Source organism: Muntiacus reevesi, chromosome 5 (assembly GCF_963930625.1).
Source record: "Muntiacus reevesi chromosome 5, mMunRee1.1, whole genome shotgun sequence".
NCBI classification, from domain to species: Eukaryota; Metazoa; Chordata; class Mammalia; order Artiodactyla; family Cervidae; genus Muntiacus; species Muntiacus reevesi.
Genome location: NC_089253.1, coordinates 25,565,073 through 25,590,903, shown reverse-complemented (window position 1 = coordinate 25,590,903; position 25,831 = coordinate 25,565,073). Strand labels below are relative to the sequence as shown.

General features: G+C 46.3%; 2 protein-coding genes across 2 annotated transcripts; both read right to left on the bottom strand.

Moving 5' to 3' along the window:
- Positions 1-1,179: 1,179 nt before the first annotated feature.
- On the bottom strand, positions 1,180-7,370 carry LOC136169505 (serum amyloid A-3 protein-like). Its single transcript, XM_065937283.1, has 4 exons — positions 7,243-7,370; positions 6,594-6,685; positions 4,208-4,346; positions 1,180-3,803 (listed from the first exon to the last, which is right to left on the bottom strand). Exons 2-4 carry the CDS (start codon positions 6,682-6,684, stop codon positions 3,638-3,640), a joined length of 396 nt encoding a protein of 131 aa, XP_065793355.1. The 5' UTR covers position 6,685; positions 7,243-7,370; the 3' UTR covers positions 1,180-3,637.
- Positions 7,371-21,838: 14,468 nt separating this feature from the next.
- Positions 21,839-24,991, bottom strand: LOC136169506 (serum amyloid A protein). Its single transcript, XM_065937284.1, has 4 exons — positions 24,979-24,991; positions 24,485-24,573; positions 22,526-22,664; positions 21,839-22,122 (listed from the first exon to the last, which is right to left on the bottom strand). Exons 2-4 carry the CDS (start codon positions 24,567-24,569, stop codon positions 21,957-21,959), a joined length of 390 nt encoding a protein of 129 aa, XP_065793356.1. The 5' UTR covers positions 24,570-24,573; positions 24,979-24,991; the 3' UTR covers positions 21,839-21,956.
- Between the last annotated feature and the right edge of the window lie 840 nt (positions 24,992-25,831).

Below are 25,831 nucleotides of genomic sequence, written 5' to 3'. Positions count from 1 at the left end.
TACACAGTTCAAATTTTTTACAGTAATCTAGGACTGTATTATTTCCAATATATTTCCAATAATACAGCCTGCAAAGTATCACCATTGGGAAGAAGTTAGCCTCACAAATGAAAGGTTGAAATTAGACATCCAGCAAGAGAAGACTGTCTAGGTCTTGGTTAATTTAAAACGTACCACGCTGGTGGTACAGTGGTTGGAAGTCCCCCTGCCAAAGCAGGCAATCCAGGTTGATCCCTTGTCCAAAAAGATTCCACACGCCGGGGCAACTAAGCCCTTGCACCACCACTACTGAAGTCTGAGAGCCTAAAGGCTGTGATCTGCAACAGAAGCCACTGCTACGAGAAGCCTAAGCGTGGCACAGAAGGGGAGTCCCCTCTTGCTGCAACTAGAGAAAGCCTGAGAGCAACCTTGGAGACCCAGCGCAGTCAAACATAAATAAATAAATAAATAAAATTTTTAAGTGGCATGAAAAGGGTGACAATAGATGGAATATCTACTATTTACTTTATCACTGTAAGATGTTAGGTAACCTCGATGTTCTACCAACTCCTCAAACTTCTAAAAGAACCATGATGGATTCACTCAATTTATACTAACTTCGATAAGATTTTCAATGGGAGGAAATGCATAATACCTTCAGTACTAGTGCTGATTAACACGGTATGAGGCAAAGGAGATGATACCAATCTGAGTGACCGGAGAACCAAGGTCTCTTGGAACAAAACCCAGCAGGAGACTGGAGTCAGTTTGCACCAGCCGAAGTGAAACAACCTGGTGAAGAAGATTTGCTGGGACTGAACATTGGTACAATGTGCTATCGGACTTCGATGTCATGATGAAAAGGTAAAGGACATTCCCATTCTGACCAATGGGACTTAACAGAGAGCACGGAGTTAGGGCCACATGTGTCAGATGTTAGTATGTGATTCAGGAGACATCACAAATCATTGAAGACAGGATGGTTTGTTTATTAGCTTTGGAAAGAGAAAAAACTGGATCCTTACCTAATTTACAAATAAATATGAACTCTATTATGGAAGTGTTAAATATGTAAATGTGAGGGTAAAACTATAAAGTTCACAGAAAAGAGTATCAATGTATATATTTGTGATCCAGAGGTGGGGGAACACTCTTAAATAAAACTTCAAAAGCACAAAACGTAAGGCAGAAGATGGCGAATTTTATGAAAATTAAGAATCTATTTTCAAATAGAGAACGGGAAAAGACAATGTCTAAAATATGGCAAGGAATTAATATTTCAAATATACAAGGAGTATATGAGTCATTAAGGGAAAGACAACAAGCTCAGTAGAAAAATGGGTGAAGGGGTAGAAAAAACAGTTTACAGACAACACACAATAAGTAACAAGCTTGCTTATTGAGATGCACAAATCATTAGCAACCAGAAAAATGCAGATAAGCAGTTACATTACATGCATTAGACCAGAAAAAAATGGCACCTGCGCCATGCCATGTGTATCAAAGGTGGGACAGCGCCGGGGTGCGCTGTCTGAGTTCAACAGTGAAGAATCACGCTACTCTCTGGAGTGCAGCCCAGCCCACCTCCGGGCCCTTGCCTTGGCGTGAGCCAGCTCTCTGTTTCCCAGTCTAATATCATTGTTACTGCCATTTAGTCACTCATGTGTCTGACTCTTTCACGATCACATGGACTGTAGCTCGCCAGGCTCCTCTGTCCACCAGATTTCCCAGACAAGAATCCTAGAGCAGGTTGCCGTTTCCTTCTCCAGGGGATCTTCCTGACCCGGGGATCGAACCCATGTCTCCTGCATTGGCAGGCGGGTTCTTTACCACTGAGTTACTTAGGAAGGCTTTTCCAGTCTAACAACTTCCATCAAAAAATAATTTTGCTTCAAGTACACAGATTAATGTCTTAATAAAACTGAATATTTTATTGCAGGGTTGCTCTCACAGGACATAGTGACAATCTCTGATATCTCTTTTGTTGTTGTTATAAAAAAAAGAAAACCTCCCTAGTTAGAAATAACTTTTGTAGATACAGTTTTTGTTCTATCTGCTATTCTTGCAACTGCAGGAGAGACGGGACATTTCTATTTCTCATCTTGAGGAAACTTCTTTCTCCAGAAATTAGTAGGGCCTATGGTCTTCAAGGCTAAGTGCTAGGAACACACTGTTCAACCCTGAAAGAGATGCAGTCCTGAGAGAAAAAGAAATCATATAGGAAAAAAAGGTCAGAATAGGATTATTAACAGATAGAATATGGAACACTTACAGAATATGGAATGTCCTTTGGACAGCATATCAAACTCCTTTAATCAATCCTTTGATCAAGGGAGATCAAACCAGTCAATCCTAAAGGAAATCAACCCTGAATATTCATTGGAAAGACTGATGCTGAAGCTGAAGTTCCATACTTTGGCCACCTGCTGCGAACAGCTGACTCACTGGAAAAGACCTTGATGCTGGGAAAGACTGAGGACAGGAGGACAAGGGGGCCGCAGAGGATGAGACGGTTGGTGGCATCACAGACTCAATGGACACAAGTGTGAGCAAACTCCAAGTGATAGTGAAGGACAGAGAAGCTTGGCATGCTGCAGTCCAGGGAGTCCCTAAGAGTCGCACACGACTTACAGACTGAACAACAGCAACACGCATGGAATATGGAACGTGAAGATTACCTACACCCATTCCCTCTTACTTTCCATTGGAATTTTGCTTGTGATTCTGTCGCATTTACCAATTTTTATTTTATCATACTCTCTGTAATTCATGTGCATTATTTATGTGTATGTATGTGTTCCCATATTTAGTATTGATATGATTCACAGAGTCACTTGTAATTTCTGTGCTCTAACATACACAAACCCCTGCCATAAGAGACAGTTTTCCGCAATAAGAAGTAACTGCTGCTGGCTTCCGTGGGTTGAGAAAGGACCAGGAGGAGAAAATTACTCCCTCTCAAGGACACGACTCATATCCAACGCAAACAAAGCCTCCTGGCTCTGAATTTTGATGTTGTCACTATTCCTCCACTTCTGGACATGTTCGTTCCTGGGAGCTTGTATAAGGCAAGGAAACTAGAGTGAGGGGAAGGAGCCGTGGAGGCGGTTCTGGATGCACAGACGGAAACTGGTTCACAGTTGGACTTGCAGTGCTGCTCCTAGAGGGGCAAGGTGGAGTTTCTGTGGCACGATCCACTGTCCAGGCCTCCCGTGACTGTGTCCCTGACCCCACGCAGAGAGCACCGAGGACAAGCTGGGCGACTAGACGGGGACAGAGGAGGTGGCAGGACACAGCTGCCGGGAGGGAGGAGGCCTGGGCAGAGAAGGGCCTGGAAACGGCCCCGGGGGAACCAGAGGGGCCTGGAGAGGGAGCGGGTCTGATTAGGGGAAGGCTGGACAGGGGGTCTGTCCTGAATGATGCTGAGGGTGTGTCCTGGAGCCAAACACACAGGCACAGGCTCAGCTTCACGTGGCTGTCCTGCCATCAGTCCCGGAACCAACAGGCTGTCCTCACACCAAGAATGACACAGTCTCAGTATTCCATCTCTTAAGCATTTATTAGATCCGCAGCCCTCTGTGGGCAGAGAACGCTCTAGCTCAGTGTCCCTGCCCTTGGGGACTGACAGCCCCGTCTGCTGAGCAGAGAGAGAGGCAGCTCAGTACTTGTCAGGCAGGCCAGGGGGTCTGAAGTGGTTGGGGTCTTTGCCGCTCCGGCCCCACTCGTTGGCAAACTGGTCGGCCTTCGTGTCCTCCCGTACCTGGTCCCTGGTCATGCCCTTAAACACAGGGTCTGTGATTCCCTGAATACCTTCTCTGGCATCACTGGAAAGGAGGAGGGCAGGGAGGGGATTAATCCAGGACTATGAGCCACAGACCCACCCTCCCCATCTCTCCTCTTTCCCAGGGATCAGTGACTCTGAGAGGAGCCCAGGAAAGTGGGGCCACAACGCTGAGGCTCCCCGGGCTCAGCCCACCTCAGCCCTGCACGTCCCCTGGATGCTGGGGAAACAGCACCCATAGCGGGAGGGTGGAGAGGCGCCTGTCCCACCTAACTTGCTCTGCTCCTCAGACACCCAGACCTCACACTGGGCGCAGAGCAGGAGGCTGGGTAAGAGGAGGGGGGCCCACAGCCCTACAGGAAAGTTCTCCAGGGCTCGGCCCCTCCAGGTTGTCCAAGGCAGCCAAGCTCTGCCCACCCATCCCTGCATCCCCAGGGACCCTGGTACCTGATCACTTTAGCGGCCCAGGCACCCCCTGGTCCCCTTTGGGCAGCATCATAGTTTCCGCGGGCGTGGAAATACTTGTCTGCACCTTTGTAGTTGGCTTCTTTCATGTCTCTGTAGGCTCTCCACATGTCTTTAGCCCCTGGGAGGAAAAGAAAATGGTGAGATGAAGGTGATTGTGTTTTGGTGAAAGAGAGAAATAAATAATTTCCTGCCACTGAATCCAGGTTTCAACCTTTGACTAAGCCCTTGGAGATTATTATATTGGCTTGAAATGAATACTTCTTTACTTCGCACTTACTTCCCTGTCTGAAATTGTGAGTATCACACTTGGTGCAAGTTTTATTCTGTTTGATTTCATTCTAAGTCTGTTGGAACTTTGTTTCTGGAGGTGTGTGATGTGTGTGAAGAAGAGGTCGATGCTCTTTCTTTAAGGGATGTTTGCTTATACAATGAACCTCCATCTGGAAAGATGCAGGAAAGGATCTGACCAGAGCTTGAGAAGAAGGACGATACTGAGAAAGGCTGTGGATATAGGATACTCTCAGTCTGGTCAAGGGGAGAAATCCAGCCCTGGGGACTAACTCGGGCCTGAGTACATCTGAATACTCAGGGCAGGTTTGCACATGGGCAACCATGAGAATTAAATCAGCAGATGACAAAGGTGAGCTCTCTAAGAGGGCTTTGATGAAACAGGGTAATCAGATGCAGGAAAGGGGCAACTGAACCACCAGCTCTAAAGTTCAGTGTCCTCTCCAGTAAAATGGAGGAGTAATGCCTCCCTCAGGGTGGTTAAGCAGAACTGAGGAAATACAGGTTGAGTTTAGAGAACATTGTCGGTGCTCACTATACTATCACCTCGCTGGTCCTTAGAAGAGTAGGGCAAAACAATAAATAAATAAAGTAGGATGAAGATCAGAGAGGCATGGGCAGAGAACCCAACCTAGATAGAATGAAATGGCAAAGGTTTAAAAGATTAGCGCATTAGGAAAAAGAAAATATAACGTGGATTATAATCATAGTTCATGTAATAGCTCTGTGAGATAACTTATCTTTATTTTAGGTATTAGCTATTTCCACTGTTCAGAAAAATAGTTCTGTTGAGGGGTATGGTATTCTTAGTATAGCTATTCACCCAGAGTTACAGATTTAAATAGTTCCCTGGAGTCTAGAGTTGCTTAATAAGTGCTTCCAAATGCATGACATATTTGTCTCTTGGGTGCAAACCAGGTAGTGGTTCTCAATATATATTGTGTGCCAAATCAAGTGGGGTGCTTAATAATGGACAGATTTGCAGAGAGCCCCAGGGATTGTGGTTCAGGGAAGGGACTGTGTGTGGATCCAGACACCTGCATTCCACAAAGCACCCAGACCATGGGTGATTCTCATGCAAGTTATCCTAGAGTGCCCCTTGAACAACACTGACCTAGGAGATGAAAAGTTATTTTTATCTGGGCCTGTGTGAATTTAGATAGAATTAAGAACAAACTCTTAAAACAATTATTCAGCAATTATCACAGAAAAATAAGAACACCAAATAGTTTTGGGAAACAAATTATGGCCAGCTTGCTCTGGCTAGTGAGATCTATGTCTCTTGCTATAGGATTCGTGCCAGGTCTCAGCCTCAGCAGAACCACCATCAAAGAAACTCATGCTCCCGTTTACTGTGGGCAGGAAAACTCTATCCGGTTTCCTTCCAGAGGCACCAGCCCCCACTCTCTGCCATCTACTCAGATAATGAGCAGGACGCGTGTTCACAGACCCCTCACTCTCCACGTGTACTCTTGTCTGGGAGGCAGTAGAAGGGCCGAGGTTAACAGCAAGGTCTCAGGATGCTGGGTTCAATCCTGCTCTGCTGGAGGACGTTGGAACCTATCTTAATCTCTTGGGGCAGCGGGTTCTCTGATAAAGGGTAGCGGTTCCCACATTGCAGGACTCAAGGATTAAACCCTGAGAAGGAAAATGAGTCGATTCCTGCACATAAAGCTCTTAGACAGTCCTGACCAGCTACTAAAAGTCAGGTATTTTAGTTAAAAGTATTCAGCGGTTGCACCCACTTCTTGGCTACAGGGGACTTGGAAATGAGCCATCTCTAGTTGCCCACGAGGGGGCAGCAGAGACTTGCTGGTATTTTGGGAACATGCACCCCGCGCCTCAGATGTCTTCCTCACTCGTGGAGAAATTCAGAGCTCAAACTTTATATAACCTCGGGCTTGGGGATCCCTGAAAAGAGTGCAAAGCTGCCAGAGCAGCCTCGGGAAGTGCTACCATGCAAACCAAGCTCCTTTCCTGCCCACCTGTGGCCTTTGCCCTGTGGGATGTGTCCTCTGCTCAGGTGAATCCTGCGGAAGCAGACACAGCCTCCCCTGGCCCATTCTTTGGTCCTTACCTTGACCAGCTTCCTTGAGGAATGTCCCCCATCTCTGGCTGCTGACACCCAGGATCAGGAAGCAGAAAATGATGCCCGTGGAAAGGTTCATCCTGCAACAGAGAGATGAGCAGACTCAAGCAAGAATGACAGGTCTTGAGGCTGAGTTGTAATGTGGATACACTCTTACATTCCAAACATAAATCTCTCTGAATTTTATCTCAATAGATAGACGATAGGTTGTAACACAGAGGATCCAGCTCTCATTTCCATTGAATCCTGGGAATCCCAGTGATTTCCTGCATGAAGGATTGCAACGGGCTTTTAGCATAAACCACTTTCCAGTCCCCGCATCCTCTCTCAGCCAGACACCAGCTCCCTGCGAGTTCCCCAGAGGCACGAGGAGTGAGTTCATGCCGCCCATCTGTGATGTGAGACGAGCTGAATGAGGCACAGGTGTCTGTGGCCGCGTGCTCACCCCATCACTGCCTTCACAGAAGAAGCAGACAAGGGAGCCCTACCCCCTGAAGTGCTCATGCCTGGTGGATTCTAATGGTCAGAATGAACAGTAGGTTCAGGAAGGAAGCAGAGAGCTGGGCTGCAGCACAAGAATGCTGGTGAAGAGAAAGTCTCCGAAGAGGAAAAGTGTTGGAGAGTTCTAGCACCTCACCCTTGGCCGTGCCCTCCTGCCGAGGCTCCTGGTGAAGCTGCGCTGCCTGTGCTGCCTGCCTGGGAGACGGGCCGGTGCTTTATATATGTCACTTGGCCTGTGGAGCAAATGAGAAACAGGGTGGAAGCAAAAAAAAGAGAGAGAAGGGAAGAAAGTTTGGGAAATCCCTCCTGACCAGAACACAGCATTGAATACAGCAGTGTTATTCTTCACTCACATCTAATTTTCCTAGATTGTGCAATCTGGCAGTTTTCAGAATGTAGCATATTGGATCTTTTCTTTCCACTTCAAGTCTCATTCCAGTGGCAAATGTGTTTTCATCCCCCACAGTAGTATATTGACATTTGCTGTGAAGGGTGTGTGTGCTTAGGTGCTCAGTTGTATCCGACTCTTTGTGACCCCATGGACGGTACCCACCAGGCTCCTCTCTCCATGGGATTCTCCAGCCAAGAATACTGGAGTGCTTCTTGACCCAGGGATTGAACCAACCTGGGTCTCTTGCACGGCAAGTGGATTCTTTACCACCTGAGCCACCTGGGAATTCCAAAGACTAACATCAGAAAAAGAGAGCTGAGTAAAGAATGTGAGCATACAGAGCAAATGGACCAGCAGAAGGGTCCATTACAAGGAACAGCTCAGGGTGAAGCTGGGACCTCAGGCTACAGCAGCAGGAAAGGAAGGAGACAGAAACTCAGGAAAATCAAACTTCCAGCACCCACATGGGGTGGATCCAGCACTGGAAAAGGGAGTCTTCCAGCTTCCAGTGTATTCATGATCAGATGCTCTTGATGGTCATAACAGCAGGTCCTATTGAGAGGTCATTGCAATCCCAGGAAGGTTGAACTACAGTGAGGAAATTTGCTATGATATTGTGTAGAAATGACACCATAAAAATGAACAGGAAAAGTCCAGATGTCTGTTAAATTAACAGCATAGATGGTTCAGGAAGGATACAGAGAAAGCTGATTTATCACAAGAATGCTGGAGGGTATGATGTCAGAGAATAGCTGTTTCAATCAGAAAAGCAGGACTGGGCTTTATTCTGTGAGTTCAGGAAGATAATCTTGGGAGGAAATTTCATGCAGGTGCTCTCACAGGGATGGCATCTCTGATGAACTCCTTGCCCCATCTCTGCCTCTTCATCCAAAAGCAAAATTTCAAAGGTCACTGGATTTCCCAGGGGAGAAAGGATGATGTGTGTGTGATATGTCAGAGACGGTGGGGACCCAGAGGACATGGAACTGCTCTTCCTGACAGTGGGACCCTGGGTTGGAAGCCTGAGGACGGCAGGAGGGCAAGTGAGGCCCAGTCCAGGAGCCCCACCTCAGGATTCTTCCCTGGAGTGTTCACCGGAGAGCAGGAATGTGAGCCGTGCATTGGAGACACAGGCACAGATCTCCAAGACAGACGCAAGCAAATCACGGAGACTTGCGAATTGAGGAGATGGTAAATTAGAGTCTAGAAGGACATGGGGCTTGTGCTCAAGTAGTAATCCCAAGAAGGAGGAGGGCGAAGAATTGCCAATTTGTTACAAGACTCAGGGAAACGTGAGCAGGATGTTAGAAAGAGCACTGGCCTGGGAGGAGCACAGCAGGTGAGGATGACCCTGTGGTCTGGGAACCACCTTCTTAGATTGTTGTTGTTGCTTAGTAACCAAGTCCCTGTCAGACTCTTCAGTGGCTCCATGGGCTATAGCCCCTCAGGCTCCTCTGTGGGATTTTCCAGGGAAGAGTACAGGAGTGGGTGGACATTTCCTTCTCCAGGGGATCTTTCTGACCCAGGATCGAACCCACGTCTCCTGCATTGCAGGCCGATTCTTTACCACTGAGCCACCTGGGAAGCCCTGTCTTATATTGAAAGTGAAAGTGAAGTCGCTCAGGTGTCCAACTCTTTGCAACCCCATGGACTATAGCCCACCAGGCTTCCCTGTCCATGGGATTCTCCAGGCAAGAATACCGAAGTGGGTTGCCATTTCCTTCTCCAGGGGATCTTCCCGACCCAGGGATCGAACCCAGGTTTCCACATTGCAGACAGATGCTTTAACCTCTGAGCCAGGATGATGCCTCTTTCTGGGTCTGGGACATGTTTTATTTCCTGTAGGTGTAATGAGGTGAACATGTAGGGCAGAGAACTATCTAAAGGATTTCTCTGTCTGTCTGGTTTTTATCCAAGGCAAAGCTAAGCAATATTTAAATATTCTCAACAGAACTTACACTCCTTGGGAAAGTTGGGGTTCCATGAGGTCGGGGAAGTCTCGGTCCCTGAGCTGGCTTAGCTGACTTGGTCCCAGGAGTAGACATGTTGGGGAGAGGGGATGTTGTCAACTGTCTATAGTCATTGGCCCTGAGCATGCCCTGGGGCTGCTCCAAAGAGGGGGGTTGTGATGTCCACATCCCTTCTTCTACCTTCCTCGGGGCAGAAATCATGGGCCAGTGATCACATTCTTTTGCAACTCTTTGCCTTTTGTTTGGGGCCATTTGATACTGGAATTCCACTTCCCACTCTCTTGCATCATTCTAGTCATTTATTTCTTCTTTGATAAAATCATTAGAGACAAAGCAAACAATTTCTAGACACCAAGTCAGGCATAGCAGGATCTCTTCCTTGTTACTTAAGGCACTCAGTCTTCCTGAAGGAGCACCCAGTTCCTTGCAGGGCCATGCTTAGAACAATAGACAACAGGGGCAGTCAGTTCTTTTCACTTGTTTGTCCCGCAAAAGAAAACCATCCTGTCATGGCGATTTCAGAATCTTCAGGCCTTAAAGGGATTTCCCAGGAGTCTCCATGTGAAGTTGTGTCCTGGTTTGGAGAGATGGTCTCTGTGAGTGTCTGTTGTCTCCAATTAATAGTTAACAGTGAGTGACAACTAGCAAATTGTTTTATTTTTGGAAGAGACCTGGTTTATATAATAAATTAGAAGGTACCCCTCCCCTAATAGCCATGTGTGATAAGACTTCTGAGAGGTTTAAGAGACCTTCATTTTCTGTTATAATTAAGTGGAAGAAAAGAACACCAAAGCTTTGCAACAAAAAACAAAACCCCATAGGACACCCCGATCATGAATAAAACTTGGGGCCTAGGTCCCAAAGTTTATGATATAGGAAAAAACACCTGCATTTGTTGCAGCTTCAGGAGAGAGAGGATAGTCTCTCCTCACACTGGTAGCGCTTCTTCCACCAGCAGTTGGGAAGACATGTAGTTTCTCTAACGCCAAACCCTGGAATTTTACTAGATAGCACGGAGAGAGAGAGAGAGGCCTGTGAAGTTCCCAGTTTACCAAAAGGAAAAGAACCACAGCTTTAGGACCAGAAAGGCTGGCTTCCCTCCTCTTCATCCTTCAGTTCACCAGGGAGATTAAAAGAAAATAGCACTGAAGAAATTATTAATGCCGTGTACATTGTTGATTATGTGACTGCATGTTTTTATTTTTTCTCTAAAAAAGAAAAGACACATGAGCGTGGAATCGACTCACCAGAAGAAGGATACACTGCACATCTGCTCTGAGCTTTCCTGAGGATCTGTTTATCTGGTAGAAAGCAGCCGACCCTGATTCTGAGGTGACCTGCTAGGAGGGGGTCATCTCTGCTCTGGGGGGCTCCTCACTCTGCCCCTGGTCCAGGAGTGTAGGAAAACAGCCTCCACTGACTGCTGGTGTCATAAGGAAAGACCGACTTCCTAGAATCGCACACAAATCTGACGCCAGTCACTCCCAACCTGGAAACAACCATCTAAGAGAGCAGATCCACCACGTTTCTCCTCTCAGCAAACTGCTGGCAACTCACAGGTAAGACAACACCCACAGTCCATGCGTGTACACCCAGCGACTTGTGGCAGAGGCCGCAACAGTCAACACCAACAATAGCTACAACTCAACACAGCATGAAACCCTTTGCAGTGACTCGAGTGTCTCTCAGCATAAAAGCTCTGCAGCAGCAGCCTTCTGAGCCGGTTAGAACCAGTTCGCAGAGGTAGACTGTCCACACAGACCCAAGTGAGTGAGATTAATCTGAATTCCTCTTTCCCGGTTCAAAGTCAAACTTAATATGGAGCCTCAGATCTCCATTTGATCAACTCACGGTGGCACATCATTTGCTAATTTAGACTAGCAAGGATTAGAAGGAACAGCCTCAAACTTTGAGTAAGCACCTTTTTGTTGTTACTCTTGTTGCAAAGAGACATAGATGTCTTTAGGAAGTTAGTTAATTATTAAATAAGCAAAAGTGGCTATCACAGATCTCTTCTCCCCAGTATCCCCTACTAAGGACAGTGGTTTCCAGGAGAGTCTGCTAAAATCTCAGCGGACAGTTAATAGTATGTTACACAGGTTGGTGTAGAAAGCTAATCAAGAGTAAAGATATACAGCTCATTTTAAAGAAGTAGAGTAACTTGATTCTAAAGTGAGAGATGGGCAATACAAGAAAACAATAGTCCCATTTCACCTCTAAAGGTGCAAACATTTCAAAACAGAGCATAGTGTTACCAAACCAAATATGAGCATTAAAAACTCCTCATAACTGAGTGAGGTGTCCTCTCGGACTGCAAGAATTGGTCAACATTATGACTACAATTAATGTAATTCATCACATTATTAGCCTAAAGGAGAAAAATAATATTACCTTGATTGATCAAAAAAGGAGAGTTTGATAAAGCTGAAGTTATGTTTCTTTTTAAAACTCCTTTAAGATAGAGTCACAGATGTAGGGAAAAATCTTGTAGTTACCAGGGGACAAAGCGGGAGGTGAGGAGGAATAAATTGGGAGACTGGGATTGACAAACACATAATACTATATATAAGGTAGATAAACAAGGACCTACCATGTAGCAGAGGGATCTCTTCTTAATATTCTGCAATGACCTATATGGGGAAAGAATGTAAAAAATAGTGGATATTATCTAATTGATATACTTTGCTGCATATAGAAACTAACATAACATTATAAATCAACAATAAGAATTTTTTAAAAGAAAGAGAAAAATCCTTTAGAAAATTACATTTCAAAGGGAACTTTCTTAATTCTATAAAATTAAGATGAAATAATATTAAAATTAAATTAATTTCATAACATTAACAGATTTTATAATGGAAAAACTTTTAGCCCATCACTTGAAGAACCAGGAATGAGCAAAGAATGCCCACTGTCACCACTATTGTGTAACATAGTTCTGGAAGCCCTGGCCAAGGCATAGAAAATAAAAAGAAAGAAGAGATATAAGAATTGGAAAGCCAGAGGTAAAACTGTCATCATTTTCATTACTATAATCATCAGCTCCCCAAACCTCAATATCAACAAATTACTCCAATTAATAGGTAAATTTAATAAGATTGCCCACACTTGATCCAAAAACCAACAGGTTTTTCCATAGTAGAAATAAGCAAATAGAAAGCGTGACCAAAACAATAAACTATTCATAGTAACAGCAAAGCTATAAAATTCTTAGCAATTACTTTCACCAGTAATTCACAGAACTCCAATGGAGAAGGTGTCAGAACTCTAACAGGCACCTTAAAAGATGATTCAAACGTGGAGAGAAGTTTCTAGCTCACTGATAGGATGACTTAACATTAAGGATGTTAATTCGATCCCAGATTAATCCACACATGTAATACTGAAAATTTCAGTTGAATTTTTCTGGAACAGAAGATTATTATTCTAAAATTCACATGCAGAAATAAGAGTCCCCATCAGCAGATGAATGGATAAGGAAACTGTGGTACATATACACTATGGAATATTACTCAGCCATTAAAAAGAATTCATTTGAATCAGTTCTAATGAGATGGGTGAAACTGGAGCCCATTATACAGAGTGGAGTAAGCCAGAAAGATAAAGACCAATACAGTATACCAACACATATATATGGTATTTAACAAGATGGCAACGTTAACCCTATATGCAAAACAGAAAAAGAGACAGAGATGTACAGAACAGACTTTTAGACTCTGTGGGAGAAGGTGAGGGTGGGATGTTCAGAAAGAACAGCATTGAAACAAATATACTATCAAGGGTGAAACAGATCATCAGCCCAGGTTGGATGCATGAGACAAGTGCTCTGGGCTGGTGCACTGGGAAGACCCAGAGGGATGGGATAGGGAGGGAGGTGGGAGGGGGGATCGGGATGGGGAACACATGTAAATCCATGACTGATTCATGTCAATGTATGGCAAAAACCACTACAACACTGTAAAGTAATTAGCCTCCAACTAATAAAAATAAGTGGAAAAAAAAGAAAGAAAGAAAATTCTATGCATAAAAAAGCCTCAAAAAAAGAAGGTATTAAGACGAGGAACTTACCATACCAGGTGTTAGGATAAACAGCAAAATACAGTAACAAAAATAGTATTTGATCAACTAAAGACACATGACCAATGGGACAGAATAGAGAGTGCAGAGCTAGGGCCACATGTATAGTAAATGATCAAGAAGACATTACAAATCATTAAACATAGGATGGTTTGATAGCTTTGGAAAGAGAAAAACAAAGCTGGGCCCTTACCTAACAGGGCTTCCCTGATGGCTCAGACAATAAAGAATCTGCCTGCAATACAGAAAGCCCAGGTTCAATCCCTGGGTTGGGAAGATCCCCTGGAGAAGGGAATGGCAACCCACTCCAGTATTCTTGCCTAGAAAACTAGGCCCTTATCTAATACACATACATAAGTTGACTTCAGAAGTGTTAAATGTGTAAATGCAAGATAAACTGTAAAGTTAATAAAAAATAATATCAAATAATAGATTTGTAATCTAGAGATGGTATAGAAATTCTTAAATTTCAAAGGCACAAACCCAAAATTAGGAAGTGGTGAGTTTGATTACATCAACAATAAGAACATAGTTGTAGATAAAGAATGGGAAAAGATGATATTTAAAATATGGCAAGGGATTAATATCTCAAAAATACAAGGAACCTCTGAGTCAGTAAGGAAAAGATGGCAGCCCCAATAGAAAAATGGATGAAGTGTTAGAAAAAAAATAGTTTACAGACAACATGCAATAAGAAATAAGCTCACAAAGAGATGCACAAATCATTAGTAACCAGAAAAATAAACCGACAAGCAGTCATGTTTTAAGTGTCAGAGCAATACAAATGATATCTGCGTTGTGCAATGTATATCAAAATAGGACAGAGCTGGTGTGCATACCCTTAGTTTCACAGCCAAGTGTCACTCTGCGGTTCAGGTGGGCAGCCCAGCTCACACACCCAACAGCAATGGTGAGGATTTCTATAACTCTGGTCTCTTGCCTTGGCATGAACCAGCTATCCACTTTTCCAGTCTAACAGTTTCCATCAGAAAAGAATTTTGCTTCAAAGACATAAATTAATATCTAAATTATAAATAAAATATTAGAGGGTTGCTGTCACAGGACATAGTGACTGTCTCTGATGTTTTTTTGTTGTCATTAAAAAAAAAAAACTCCTTTGTTAGAAATAACCTTTGTTGATACAGGTTTTGTTCTATTTGCTATTCTTGCAGTTGCAGGAAAGATGGAACATTTTCTATTTCTTATCTTGGGGAAAATTCTTTCTCCAGAGAATAGTAGGGTCTGTAGTTTCCCAGGTCAACTGCTAAAACCACAGTGTTTAACCCTAAAACAGGTGCAGTCCTGAGAGAAAAAGAAATCATATGGAAAACAAAAAGTCACAATAGGATTGATTATTAACAGATGGAACACGGAACAGGAAACTACTGACGTCCTTTCCCTATTCTATTCCATTACGAATTTTTACTTGTGATTCTGACACGTTTGTTAATTTTTATCTCATCATAATCTTTATTAATTCATGTGTATTATTTATGTGTATGTATGTGTTTGCACATTTAGTGATGTTGTGGGGGGGTGTGTATGTAGACAGAGAAGCATATATATGTAAACTACAGTGTAAATGGACATTTGCTGTTTTTCGTTATCTCCTCCCAGTGAGGACAGGGAGTAAGTTGTTGGTTTTCTTTACCATCATATTCAGTGCCTAGGAAAAGGCTCAACACAGCCAGGCTTGATGAATCTCACTGAATGAACATCTTCAGCAAGGAAACTTGAACAATATAAAATAAGTATAAAGACAAAAATAAAAGCAATACTAATTTCTTGAGCCAGGAAGAGAGGGGGAGGGCAGGAAGAACTTCCATAAAAAATGTTTCCATTCTATTATCTAAGTGGATGTAGACATATGAACATATAAAGGTGAGCAGGATGGTATAATACTATCATTTTATGTTCTGCTTTTTCATTTCACAGCTTACCATGATAATGTTTGCATGTTACTACCCTTAACCTGTCACAGTGGCGAAGCTGAAATTCAGACCTAGTCTGTGAGGATGGAGCCTTGGGATTCTTAGCCTCAGGTCATAGAGCTCACACTGAGTGTTACGGCACATAAATAAATGTATGATATATTTTAATTCAATTCTCTTAAATATGGATTAGCTTAATAATAACTCTCCAGTGGAATGCTCCTCAAGTGAGAGGACTGGGCTTGTGTGTCTCAGATCCCCAGGGCCTGGCCCGGCTCCTGCCACGCGCTGGGGGAGCATGAAGGGGGAGTTGAAGAGTGAACAGCAGGATGAAGGAGTCCTGTAGGCATCTTTACTGGAAGGGTGAAGTGAGGTTTTGCAGACTCCACATGAGACTGTTTTGGACACTCCTAAGTCCACCTGCAGAGAGGAAAGGAAGGGCTCAGTGCACTGGCTCCTCCCAGGTCAGATGGTTCAGGAGCCAGGCACCCTGGCCAGCCTGAGTTCTTGTCCATTTGCCCAATTCTTTCAGGAAACATACGAGTGAGTCACTCACAGGAGATTTTGCAAACATGTTTTACACAGTGTGGTTTGACAGGACTCCACAGGTAATAAATGTGTGTGTAAACTGAACACACTGTTCTCAGAGAGGACCTGGCTCTTCTTTCCCATAATTACAGATTTCGAAAAGTGAACCTGGGAAACTAGAGAATTGTGCAAGAGCTCCCTTGGCAGCCGGGTGTGAAAACAGGCTGTTGAGTGCTGCTGCTTTTCCATCACCCAGAGCTGAGGACACAGTGGCTCCGAGTACCTATCCCCTAGAGAGGGCATCCAGGAAGCAGTGACAGACCTCATAATCTCCCAAAGCTGAGGAAGAGGCAGCAGCGCTGGCCCCCACAGTCAACACCTCCCCCTCCACCATCCCACCTCTGGTCCACATAGGAGATGCCCGAGGAGGGGAGGGGAGACGGCAGGGTTACCAGTCTCCCTGGAAGTGCGGTATTTGTGGAGGCAGATGATTTCGGGAAATTGATTCAGGGTGCCAAGAAGAAAACAAAAATGCCTGTTCATCCCTCAGCCGGATGCATGCTCGCTGCAGACACTACCAGCTCATTCTGATGCCCTTATCCAAGCAGAGGGCAGTGTGGTGAGTTCTTGAGAGAGTTTCCATGTGTAGGAGCTGTGAATATTCTGGAAGTTTCTAAAGATGGAGCACCCATGCCAGTAGAGTTGAAAAGGCAGTGGTGGAGTGTGACTAGGAAGGAGATGGGGTGAGCCTTTTCCCATCTGCCATCTCTGCAGGAAGAGAAGAGGCCCCCGGTCACTCTGGGGGGTCCACTGGAATCTGCTGGAAAGACCAGTGAGGTTCGAGAAAAGGCAGTACTGGGCCAGGTGAGGTGACTCTCAGCTAGGGAGGGGCCTTGGAATGTGCACCATCATCAGAACCCGTTGTGGATAACCTGCTCCTCTCTGGGAAGGTCCCCCATGGCTGAGGGGTGGTGCAAAGCTGGACTCACCTCAGGAGCACCACCATTGCACTTGGTGATTAATAATAGCTCAATAATTATATATATATGTGTGTATATGGGTACATATATTTGCATATATGTGTGTGTGTGTGTGTGTGTGTGTGTGTGTGCTTAGTGTTGTCTGACTTTTTTGACTCCAGGCAAGAATACTGGAATAGGTTGCCATTTCCTACTTCAGGTTTCCTCTGCATTAGTAGGCAGATTCTTTACCAATGCATCAGCTGGGAAAGTCTTATATACATGTATGCATGCACATGCACGCACACAAACACACACACACACACACACACTTTATATATACAGGGCTTACCTGATGGCTCAGTGGGTAAGGTATTTCTTTCAATGCAAGAGATACAGGAGACATGAGTTTGATTCCTGGGTCAGGATGATTCCCTATATGTGTGTGTGTATGTAGAGAGAGAGAGAGAGGGAGAGAGAGAATGAGTGCTCCCCTTCTCTGTTCATCTACCTATATATGTATATATTTATATAAAGACAGGAGAGAGAGAGAGAACTTGGAAAGGTTTAAATCAAAATCTCATATTACATCACTTCTAAGATGCACATCTCTTGGTTATACATTGCTGAAATTAGTACATGTCTTACATTTCCTAATAACCAGGAAGCACTCATGAAAATGTTGTCATTGTTCTAGGGTTAATTTTGCGTATACTTTTCTTTTTGTTTACACACAAGAGTGATGTAAGATTAAAATCTATGTCTAAGTTTAGAAGAACTCTCCTAGTAAGTGTAAAATAAACATACAAAGTAAAAAGAAAACTTTCTGTCTTAACATTATGCCTGAATCTAAATGGTAGCATCTTTTTTCTTGGTGGTGTATAAATAATAATGCATCTTTCAATCTAGAGGACCTAGACTCAGAGACATGCAGTGTGACCCTTTTCCCTTCCTCTGGTCTCACAGAGTATTCTCTGTTAACTTGCCCCTCTGCTAGTCAACAAAGTCCTTTGGAAAGTCAAAATATTCTTTCCTTTCTCCCAGGGCTTCTCTTCAGCTACTGCAGTGACTATAGTTTATTTGCATATGGGGTTTCTAACTTTTATTTCTATGAGTGTGAAAAGCATTGCTAGAGAAAATTAAATATTTTCTACAATGAAGTAAAATTATCACTTTGACTGGTATCTTAGTATGGTATTTGTACAGATTTAGCAGTCACCTCAATGTCAGCCAATACCACATTTTGCAGATCCAAACCACATCCATACTTTGTACAGCTCCCAACCCCCCTCACAGTTGTGACCACTTCTGAATAATACCACTTCTCAGACTACATTCGTTCATTTCACCAGATGCTCATAAAGCCACTACTATCTGTGAGGCCCTACGACAGGCACTGTGGACACAAGGATGACACGCAGAAGGAGAGACATGCCTTTGGCTTTGGGTTTCCTACCCACTTGCTCTAAAGACAGATAAGAGAATGGGCAGACACCCTGGAGTGTAATGACTCCCAGGGAGAGTCACCTGCAATAAGAGCAGCTACAAGCGGCTTCTCACAAGTTCCACGTCCTCCTCTCCCATGTGCTGCTTCCCCAACCCCAGTATCTTCGCCTTTGTTCCTCCCTCAGAGCCAGGGAGGAGTCTGCTTCCCTGGGGGTCCACCATCCCTTGTGGCTGACCTCAAGCCTCCTGCTTCCCCTGACTCTACTGTTCCTTCTTTAGCTTCAGCATCTCCCTCTCCTTAACTCCTTCCTGCTTCTTAAAGCTAGTCTGACCTTCTTCAAAAGAAAACTTTTACTAATAAACAATACATGAATTCAACTATTCATTTCTTAATTTCCAATAAGCACTCGTTGAAATTCCATTATGTGATAGCACTGGATATTCAGATATAAACAAGAAAGAAATGGTCACTTCTCCACTGATCGCATAATAAAAGGGAGGAAGATGAACCAAAACAAAATCCAACAAAAAAAAAATTAGGAAGAATAAACCAAAAATTTAGTACAAGAAACCCAATATGGAAGTGGGCAAAAATACAGAATAACCAGAGTAGATCAGCCAGGATGACCAGGAAGGTCTCTCTCAAGAAAGAGTGATCTCAGGAGAGTCAGGTGAGAAACACAGTCATGGGAAGAACAAGCAGAAGAGTGTTCTGAGCAGAGAAAATGTCATATGCAAAGGATGCAAAGGTCCTGTGTCAAATAAAAGCTTGGCTTTTTGGTGAGATGGAAGGGCAAGGAGCCTGGGAGGGTGTGGCATCACATGATGCTGTAGGGTGGCCAGGGACAGCTCACACTGGACCACATTCTGAGGAAAATGGGAACCCATGGAAGAATTTAAGCACAGAAGAGACATGATCTGAATATAATTTGTATGCTAGAGTGAGAGGTAGGATAAATACATGCTCTTTTTTACCCAAGACAGTTTCAGTTTATTCCTGTCATCCATGTATTATCATCAATAATGCCCTTTTCCTCAGTGGAAAGTGACTTGGTTTAGATGAAAAATTAATCAGTCAACTTAAGCAGAGGGGGAAGCCGTGAAGATGGGGAGACTGGTTAGACAGATGTTGCAGGAAACCAGGAGAGAAATGGTGTGGCCAGGAGCACAGAGATGCATATGAGAGCAGGCTGATGGACTAGAGATGAATTTTGGAAGTTGAATCACAGGATTTGTTAGTGGACTGGACGTGGGGTGAAGGGAAGGGAAGCATCAAAGACATGCCTCAATTTCTGGACTGAGCAACAGGAGGAATAACCAGATCATTTACTTAAATGGAGGGGCCTGACTGTGAAGAATTCTGGTGGGGAAGATGAGAGCTCACTTTGGGACACATTGAGTGTGAAATCTTTGGAAGTCATCCAATCAAAAATGTCTAGAGGCCAATCAGATACATGAGCATGGAGCTCGGAAATGAGGTTCTGAGGAGGAGAAATAATTTTCAGAGATATCAACATATAGATACTGTTTGCTTCCAGAAAAGAGAGAGAGGACAACTGTACTGAGCATGGCTCAGAGTCTGCCTGATACAGGAAGAGAAACATGTCAATTATTTTGGCACCTTGGAGGTCACTGGTGACCAGAGCTGTTTTGCTGAGCAGTGGGGACAGAGGTCAGGCTGGTGTGGGTTCTAGTGTGAGTCAGAAGTGAGGAATTAGAATGTGGAGATGGACAGACTCTCAAGTCTGACGATAAAGAGGAAGAGGAAAAGGTGAGAGAGGGAAGAGTGACATGGAGTGAAATCTGGGTTTTCAATGTGGGAATTTATTAAGAAATCAGATGCTGAGGTTAAGGACTCCGCGAGGCACTGTTCCCATGAGGAAACAAGCTGTGGTGTGTCTGTAACCAGTCAGGCATCTCCTGAGCACAAGGGCTCTCATGCGGGAGATCCGTGGAGGAGAGGGTCCCCACCTCTGAGCCCCAGTCTTGACAGCACACCCCTGACCTCCTGCAGTCAGCCTCACCAACCTGCAGTCCCGGCTGCTCAGCTACTGCAGATGTGACCGTGAGCAAGGTCCAGATCCCTTCCCTCTAAGCCTCATTTCTTCAACTGAGAACTGCAAAGCCTTTGTGGTAAATCAAATAACTCATGGAGAGTCAGAACATTTGCAATGAAAGAAAATGGTGGCCTCTATAATTACTATGCCTCAGCTTCCCACAGCCCAGCAGAGTTTGGATCGCCATTGGTCTGTGCTTCTGAGAATGCTCCTCTTAAACTGTATTGGAAGTGTGTATCTTCATAGTTGACATTCACTTTAGAAGTGAAAATAGTATTTTGTTTGATCCAAAGGTAGTGAGGATAAAGGTAAGGGAAACTCATCTGAGAATGACTTCTTAGATAAAATGAGTTGAAACTAATTAACAGCTGAGTCAGGGCTTGGCTCTGGTATTGATGAAAAAAAATTAGAGTCTAAGATGCAGTTTCCAGGACAGGTGTCATGAGACTGGGCTTCCCAAAGCAAATGTGCCTTCTTGATGTGGGAAGAGGTCCCTGGGGATAAGGCCTGGAGTGAGGCGGGGTCAGGATGCAGCTGGCTGGGCAGTGGAGAGTCGGGACCCAGAGAGGCCTGAAGGAGCAACGCAGTGACTGCGGAGGAAGAAGAGGCCACGGGGCTGCCCAGGCTTGTGCCGAGTCAGGCCCCACCACCCAGGAGCCCAGCGTGACGGCCAGGGCTCTCCCAGCTCAGGCTGACTCAGGAGGAGAAACTGGGGTCCTGAGAGTACCGGGGCGCCTCGGGGCCATGTGAGCACAGGGCAGGGCTCCAGGTCACCGGGGATTCCTGGGCCCCTCCAGTCACAGGCTCATCCTCCACAGAGCTTTCACCTTCCATATGGTGCCAGGAGGCCTTTCTCCCCAGGGTCTGACTCAAAGACTCCAGTTCCCATCAACATCTTCAGTTCCACAAACGTTTATTGGGCAGCTCTGAGTATGTGTCTCAGTTCCTGGGGTGACAGAGTTCAGTGACCCTCTTTCCCTGTTTGGAGGGAAGTGATGTGTGGCTCGTAGCTTAGTCCCAAGAGAATTCTACAGACCTGCCTTCAAGGACTGTGTCCCTGACCCCACGCAGAGATCACCGAGGACAAGCTGGGCGACTAGACGGGGACAGAGGAGGTGGCAGGACACAGCTGCCGGGAGGGAGAAGGCCTGGACAGAGAAGGGCCTGCAAACGGCCCTTGGCGAACCAGAGGGGCCTGGAGAGGGAGCGGGTCTGATTAGGGGAAGGCTGGACAGGGCGTCTGTCCTGAATGATGCTGAGGGTGTGTCCCGGAAACAAACACACAGGCACAGGCTCAGCTTCACGCGGCTGTCCTGCCATCCGTCCTGGAACCAACAGGCTGCCCTCACACCAAGAATGACACAGTCTCAGGATTCCATCTCTTAAGCATTTATTAGATCCGCTGCCCTCTGTGGGCAGAGAACGCTCTAGCTCGGTGTCCCTGCCCTTGGGGACTGACAGCCCCGTCTGCTGAGCAGAGAGAGAGGCAGCTCAGTACTTGTCAGGCAGGCCAGGGGGTCTGAAGTGGTTGGGGTCTTTGCCGCTCCGGCCCCACTCGTTGGCAAACTGGTCGGCCTTCGTGTCCTCCCGTACCTGGTCCCTGGTCATGCCCTTAAACACAGGGTCTGTGATTCCCTGAATATTCTCTCTGGCATCACTGGAAAGGAGGAGGGCAGGGAGGGGATTAATCCAGGACTATGAGCCCCAGCCCCACCCTCCCCATCTCTCCTCTTTCCACGGGATCAGTGACTCTGAGAGGAGCCGAGGAAAGAGGGACCACAATGCTGAGGCTCCCCAGGCTCAGCCCACCTCAGCCCTGCACGTCCCCTGGATGCTGGGGAAACAGCACCCATAGGGGGAGAGTGGAGAGGCGCCTGTCTCACCAACCTTGCTCTGCTCTTCAGCCACTCAGACCTCACACTGGGCGCAGAGCAGGAGGGCATTTAATAGTAGGAGGGCCCATAGCCCTACAGGAAAGTTCTGCAGGGCTTGGCCCCTCCAGGCTGTCCAAGGCAGCCAATCTCTGCCCACTGATCCCTGTAACCCAGAGACCCTGGTACCTGATCACTTTAGCAGCCCAGGCACCCCCTGGTCCCCTTTGGGCAGCGTCATAGTTTCCGCGGGCGTGGAAGTATTTGTCTGCACCTATGTAGTCGGCTTCTCTCATGTCTCTGTAGGCTCTCCACATGTCTTTAGCCCCTGGGAAGCAGAGCACATGGAGTAAGGATTATCAGGTGGAGAGAAAACTGAAGAATCAAGGAATGAAGAATCTTCCACTGACTCGGTTTCAGCCTGTGGTCAGAGCACCACAAATGCCACAGGGTGAGAAGCGCATTCCTGATGCCCAGCTGCCTGCTCCTGGTACTGGAAGGAGCGCCACTGGGGTGGGGTGGGGGAGGGCTACGCCGTGGGGCCCCTGGGTCTGACCCCTGTGATGCTGCCTCTGTGCTGCGTCTCCACGAGGGCTCTGCCTGCTATGTTTCAGGACAGAGCGAGGCTTCATTACAGGACAGGATTCCTCAACAGCATTCTATTGACATGTGACACCAGGTACACTGTTGCTGTCAGGGCTGTCCTGGAATTATAACATGTCTAGCATCATCCTTGACCTTTCAAACTGTACCCCAGTGTGACAACTGAAAATGCACCCAAGCATCACCAAACGTCCCCAGGACACAAATTTGCCCTGGGTCCTGAACCACTGCTCTAGAGGAAGCTGCGTGTGACAAGCTCTGGGGACGTGGGTGTGTGAGGAGGTGACGGGCGAGACAGATTCTGAGAAAGGGCAGACGTACTCCTCTGCTCTGACACCTAAGAAATGTATTCCTGCCTCATGAAAGGACCACTTGTGACTGTATTCCCCTGCCTGTTAGGTGAGTGAAAGGAATCCCAAGTATTCTCTAGTGGATGGTACTGGTGATGTGGGCTGCTTGAGGAAGTGGGTCTATTCCTCAGCCTGGCTGCACTCTCCAATAATCTGGGGAGACCCTGAAAGTCCCCTGAGCCCTCACAGCCCAGGCCAGTCACCTCCCCATCTCTGGGCTGGTCTCAGGCAGCAAGAGTTTTCATGGCTCCCCAGGGGACTCCAAACTGCGGCACAGATTGCTCAGCCCCCGGCTTCAAGAAGTGGTGCTGGGAGAAGTCGGTGAGAGCCTTGGCCTCAAGCACAGCTGGGTTCCCACCCCTGTCCTGCCGCCTGCTGACTGGCACTCAGTCCCTGGGCAATGGACTCGGCTGCTCTAAGCCTCGGTTTTCTCCCGTTCAGGTGGAGGAAGATGCCCCCTCACAGAGGTTTTCTGCAGGTAATATATGACCAAGTGTCCCAGCTTGACCGGAGCTGCCCCTGTCTTCCTGAAACTGCCCAGTTAGTGCTGCTAATGTCCTGGAAAACTCCCCAGCCCTGGGCAGGGAAGGAAAGTGGGTCCCTCTAAATTGCACGTAAGAGCCGAGTTCCTGGTGGAAGTTTTCATATGATATTAGGTTCACACACACACACACACACACACATACACACAACATACACACACCTTTTTTTTTTTTTGTCACTATAGCGGTTAGGAAACGGTAGGAAACAGACTAAACAGGGACGGTGTCACTCAGCATAGGAGGCACAAACAAGGTGTTCTGAAGGCCTCTGAATCATCCAACTAGGATATGGAAGGAAGGGGGAGAGGAAGGGAGGGAGGGAGGAGTAGGGATGGAGGGACAGGCGAGGAGAACATGGATCGCTTTCACCCTACATCGTGCAACTGGTCTGAGGGAAATTTCGTTCCATTTCAGACTTGTTTTGTGTCTTCCATTCATACTTAAATTTCAGCTGGAAATGATGCTCGTTCTTGCTCTAGTACCTGATGGACATAAATCCTGTGCTTTCCAATCTGTCTGAAAATACTCCCCTAACACCTGGCACATTGTGCCACATAGGGCAACATCTCCTAGGACCCCAGCTCCAACCCTCAGGGGTGTTTAGGGTGAAGCCCAGAGGCCCAAGGATGCCATCGCCCCTCCATCAGTCTTACCTTCAAAAGCCTCACCAAGGAAGGAGAGCAGGCCGTGGGCTCCCAGCACCAAGGAGCAGAGGATGAGGCCTGTGAAGAGCTTCATTTTGCTGAAAGGAAACGAGAGGGTCAGGGAGACACGGACAGACTTTCACCCCTCTCCACTTTGGGGTTTGTGTGTCAAGGAGAGCCTGGCTGTTCATTTCCACTAGACTCCCAGTGGTCCTACTAGGAAACACTGCAGGAGGACCTTACTGGCAGCCTCAACCCTCAATTCCGAACCCACCAACCCTGAACCCAAGACTGTCTAAGAGGTCACCCAGGTGGCTTTGGTGGAAGAAGAGGACAGCTGGGTCCAAGTTGTGTCTTACTAAAGCAGCCCGTCGTTAATCAAAAAGCATTCCCCATGCACCACTCTGCCAGCACTGACTGCATATAGGAGAAATAGAAATCAGAAGAGTTATGTTTTAAAGCAAATGTTTTCAAGGAAATGGCTCCTTGAAGCGGTTCCTCACCTGGTCTCCAGGGGAGCAGAGGTGCTGGTCCCTGCCTGCTGTGGAGGGGTGGCCGTATTTATACTGAGCCATCCCTGGGCGGGTCAGGGGGTGTGATGACAGCTGGACTGGGGCCCGGGGAGAATCCCTGCAGGTCATTTCTCCTACGGATCTGCAAAGTGTGACTTACCGGACACCGATGGCTGTTCTCATCCACAGGTCATTTCCCTGGTTGTGCAAGCCCGAGGAAATAGGCAGTTCTGATCTGCCTGGTGTCTGCTGTCAGGGGTCAAAGGGCTGAGGCAGGGTCATCTGGAGAAGAAGGTATGGAAGGTCATCTGAAGGGCGTGGCGCTCCAGGATGGAGGCCTCCTGGCGGTTGGAAGGTGTGTCATTAGACGATGCTCTTCCAGCCTAGACCTTGGTATTTTCCTGGTCATTCCCTCAGGATGGTCCCTGATGAGCCAGATATAAGATGTGTCAGAAATTAAATCCTTTGAGCTCATGTCCAAAGCCCTTGAGCCTCAAAACTGACAGATCAGCCCCACCGAATCGCTTGAGGGTTCTGGTCTCCTTCCACCATGCTGAGTGGCTGTGCTGAGCTCTCAGCTCCAAAGCAATTGAAAGCCCTCTCAGCCTCGAAGACAAGAGGTATATTATCTAAGTTGGATCCTGAGATAGGGGCAATCCTGGTAGAGAGGAGTGTGTGCTTCCCCAAGCCAATCCTGGAGATGCCTCAGAGTGGGAGTGAGAGTGTTTGGTGCAAGGTGTAAGAAACCCATAACAGGACACAGAGGGAGGTAACAGCTGTTATGGAATATGGCAGCCCAACTGGGGAAGTGCCAGGCTCCCTGTCTGGGGTTGGTGAAGGACAG

Coding starts and splice junctions, on each gene's coding strand:
- LOC136169505 (XM_065937283.1), bottom strand. CDS start 6,684: ATGAACCTTTCCACGGGCATCATTTTCTGCTTCCTGATCCTGGGTGTC. Junction 4,347..6,593: donor CCTCAAGGAAGCTGGTCAAG/GTAAGGACCAAA, acceptor TTTTCCTCCCAG/GGGCTAAAGACATGTGGAGA. Junction 3,804..4,207: donor TGGGCCGCTAAAGTGATCAG/GTACCAGGGTCC, acceptor CCTCCTTTCCAG/TGATGCCAGAGAAGGTATTC.
- LOC136169506 (XM_065937284.1), bottom strand. CDS start 24,569: ATGAAGCTCTTCACAGGCCTCATCCTCTGCTCCTTGGTGCTGGGAGCC. Junction 22,665..24,484: donor CCTTGGTGAGGCTTTTGAAG/GTAAGACTGATG, acceptor TCTGCTTCCCAG/GGGCTAAAGACATGTGGAGA. Junction 22,123..22,525: donor TGGGCTGCTAAAGTGATCAG/GTACCAGGGTCT, acceptor CCTCCTTTCCAG/TGATGCCAGAGAGAATATTC.